Source organism: Gordionus sp. m RMFG-2023, chromosome 3 (assembly GCF_954871325.1).
Source record: "Gordionus sp. m RMFG-2023 chromosome 3, tfGorSpeb1-WG-v2, whole genome shotgun sequence".
Classification (NCBI taxonomy): domain Eukaryota; kingdom Metazoa; phylum Nematomorpha; class Gordioida; order Chordodea; family Parachordodidae; genus Gordionus; species Gordionus sp. m RMFG-2023.
In genome coordinates this window covers 28,676,776-28,679,251 of record NC_088777.1, presented here as the reverse complement: position 1 = coordinate 28,679,251, position 2,476 = coordinate 28,676,776, and the positions used below count along the sequence as shown (strand labels likewise).

Sequence of the window (2,476 nt, the reverse complement as noted above, 5' to 3'; positions counted from 1 at the left end):
GGTGGTTTATAAAATATGATGTAGAGATATACAGGCTTGTTAACCGATCTATTTAAAACGATCGAATCCCGATCACGATCTTTTCGAAAATTGAGGATCGAAATCCAGAATCGACTTTTTTTTAAAAAAAGATCGCGATCATACCTTTTTTTCTATTTAAATTTCTGAAGGAAATTTCTGACCGATGCAAAATAAACTAATATATGTTATAAATTTATTGTAATAATAATAATAATATAACCGATGCAAAATTAACTAATATAAAAATAAATTAAATATGATAGAAATTTATTGTAATTGAATAATAAATATAACAATTATAATATATTTATTTATTTTCATTTAGAACATGTTTAGCTTTACTAAACAAGTGCTCCACAGGAGCGCTTGATGGCAAAGGTGTATTATATTCAATAAATATTTTATTTAAATTAATATAAGTATTAGAAATATTCATGAAATCATCATTTGAATAAAAAATTTTTTTAACCGAACAAGCATTTTGTACAGTATTTTTCCCAAAAAAAGCATCTATGTCATCCATACATTCATTTGAGGTATCCGCATATGGTTGTTCCTGCATATTTTCCAAATGGGCAAATAATCTTTCTTTTACCATCATATTTTGTGGCAGATTAATATAAGGCAAATTAAGTTTAAATTTAGGGTGAATCATGGCTGCCAAAATGTTACTGTCTTCATACAGTGAAGGAAATCTATATTATGAAATTATAATTAATTTTTTATTAAATAAGTCTTCATTTTATTCATATAAATCAAATCAAGTATCTGCAAAACTTAACCCTTTTAAATTTTACAGTCAAGTTTGGCACATCCTCTGTATGGTATTTATTTATATTTGGGTCATATAATAAATATTGATTAAATGTAAACTTAATACTTAATATACAAAGAAATTAACATGTAATTTATTTACAAAGAATATTAATCAAAATATTAGCTTAAAATTCAAATAATCTAATAAATTTTTAATGTCTTCAAAGGCCCATTAATATTTTACTAGATATCAGAGGTTTAGTAGAACTGGCCTGTTAAAAATATTTTACTAAATTTGCCAGATCTTTGCAATTTTTTTAATATATCAGATATCTGATAATATAAAATAATTGTATAAAATAATATTACCTTTTATCAATACCTCTAAGAACACTATCTACAAGGGGCTGACAATACCGCAGGCAGCTAAATTTCGTTAATTTATCTATCAATATCGATAGAACGGGAATTAGATATCCCTGCTTCATATTATCATCCCGTTCCAAGATTTTTAACGAGATCGCCAAAGGTTCCATAACCTATAAAATTTAAATTTATTTAGAGAATATCATTCTATTACTGTTGCATACTCTTTAACAAAAAAACATTCCTCTTGCTTAAACATTGCAAATCCAATTTAATCACATACTTATTCTACTTCTGAAAACTTTTCAGAAAGCATCTCTATTAATTTCATGGATTGGTAATAAGAATTCCATCTTGTCTTGTTGGGAGCTATTAAATATCTTCCCAATTTCTCCAATAAAATATCCGCCATTTTTGACGACATATTTTGTTTATTAACTAAAGCAAAACATTTTGCAAAAGTGGAACTAGATATTCGTTTATAATTGAGATCACAGGAATAATTGGGTCATCAACGGATAATATGTCATTCAAATTTATCAATTCCATATCCTCACTACTATCTTCTTCATTTTCTCCAAAAACTCTAGAAAAAATAAATTTATTTAAATATTTTTTGCTAAATATAAATATTACTTAAATGCCTTGACAAAGTTGGTTCCATTGTCAGTCACCATCTTCACCACCTTATTAGGAATTTTATAGAACTTGTGGATACCCATGATTTCGTTGGCTAAAACATCATATGTTTGCCTCCCAATTATCCTCCTCAGTGCCAAAGCGGCTGACCTTCTCTTGAGGGTTAACGGATCCAGCCAATGTGCAGTAAGTCCTATAAAAGCCCTAATAAAATAAACATTATAAAATTCATATAAATATAATATACCTTCGATGACCACTCCAGCAATCAGCAGTGGTGCATAAATAAGAAACTTCAGACAAATCTCTTATAAGATTTGTCGTCATATAAGAGAAGGAAGTAGATATCCTGTTGCTCAGTGTTTGGCGACAAATAATTTTTGTCGCAGGAGAAAAAGTTTTAATCATTTTTTCAAATGAAGGATCATCAACCAGAGACAATGGTTGGAAGATGTCAATAATAAAATCCATGATAACCTTGTCTGCTGTTTTTTGCGATATAGCCGGAATGTTAGATTGTTAAAATTTAATTTAGATTGTCTGGATTTGCAACCAGAACCACTTTTGTTTTGCAGTGATATATTTTTGTGTGTAGAGTTGTTGAGGTGTTTGGTAATCTCATTTTTAAATTCACTGTGCTTTTTCTTTATAAAAGAAAAAAATAGTATGTATCAAAGTTGGATGAAAATAACTT

At 28.0% G+C, this 2,476-nt stretch overlaps 1 protein-coding gene across 3 annotated transcripts; it reads right to left on the bottom strand.

Moving 5' to 3' along the window:
- Positions 1–246: 246 nt before the first annotated feature.
- On the bottom strand, positions 247–2,201 carry LOC135927133 (uncharacterized). 3 transcript variants are annotated; one of them, XM_065463077.1, is made up of 5 exons: positions 2,030–2,201; positions 1,780–1,986; positions 1,358–1,729; positions 1,147–1,316; positions 247–716 (listed from the first exon to the last, which is right to left on the bottom strand). In XM_065463077.1, exons 3-5 carry the CDS (start codon positions 1,400–1,402, stop codon positions 329–331), a joined length of 603 nt encoding a protein of 200 aa, XP_065319149.1. In that variant the 5' UTR covers positions 1,403–1,729; positions 1,780–1,986; positions 2,030–2,201; the 3' UTR covers positions 247–328. The 3 variants fall into 2 exon arrangements, 2 of the variants coding, with proteins under 2 accessions (XP_065319149.1, XP_065319150.1); XR_010571956.1 differs by having other exon boundaries at positions 1,368–1,729.
- Positions 2,202–2,476: the final 275 nt, after the last annotated feature.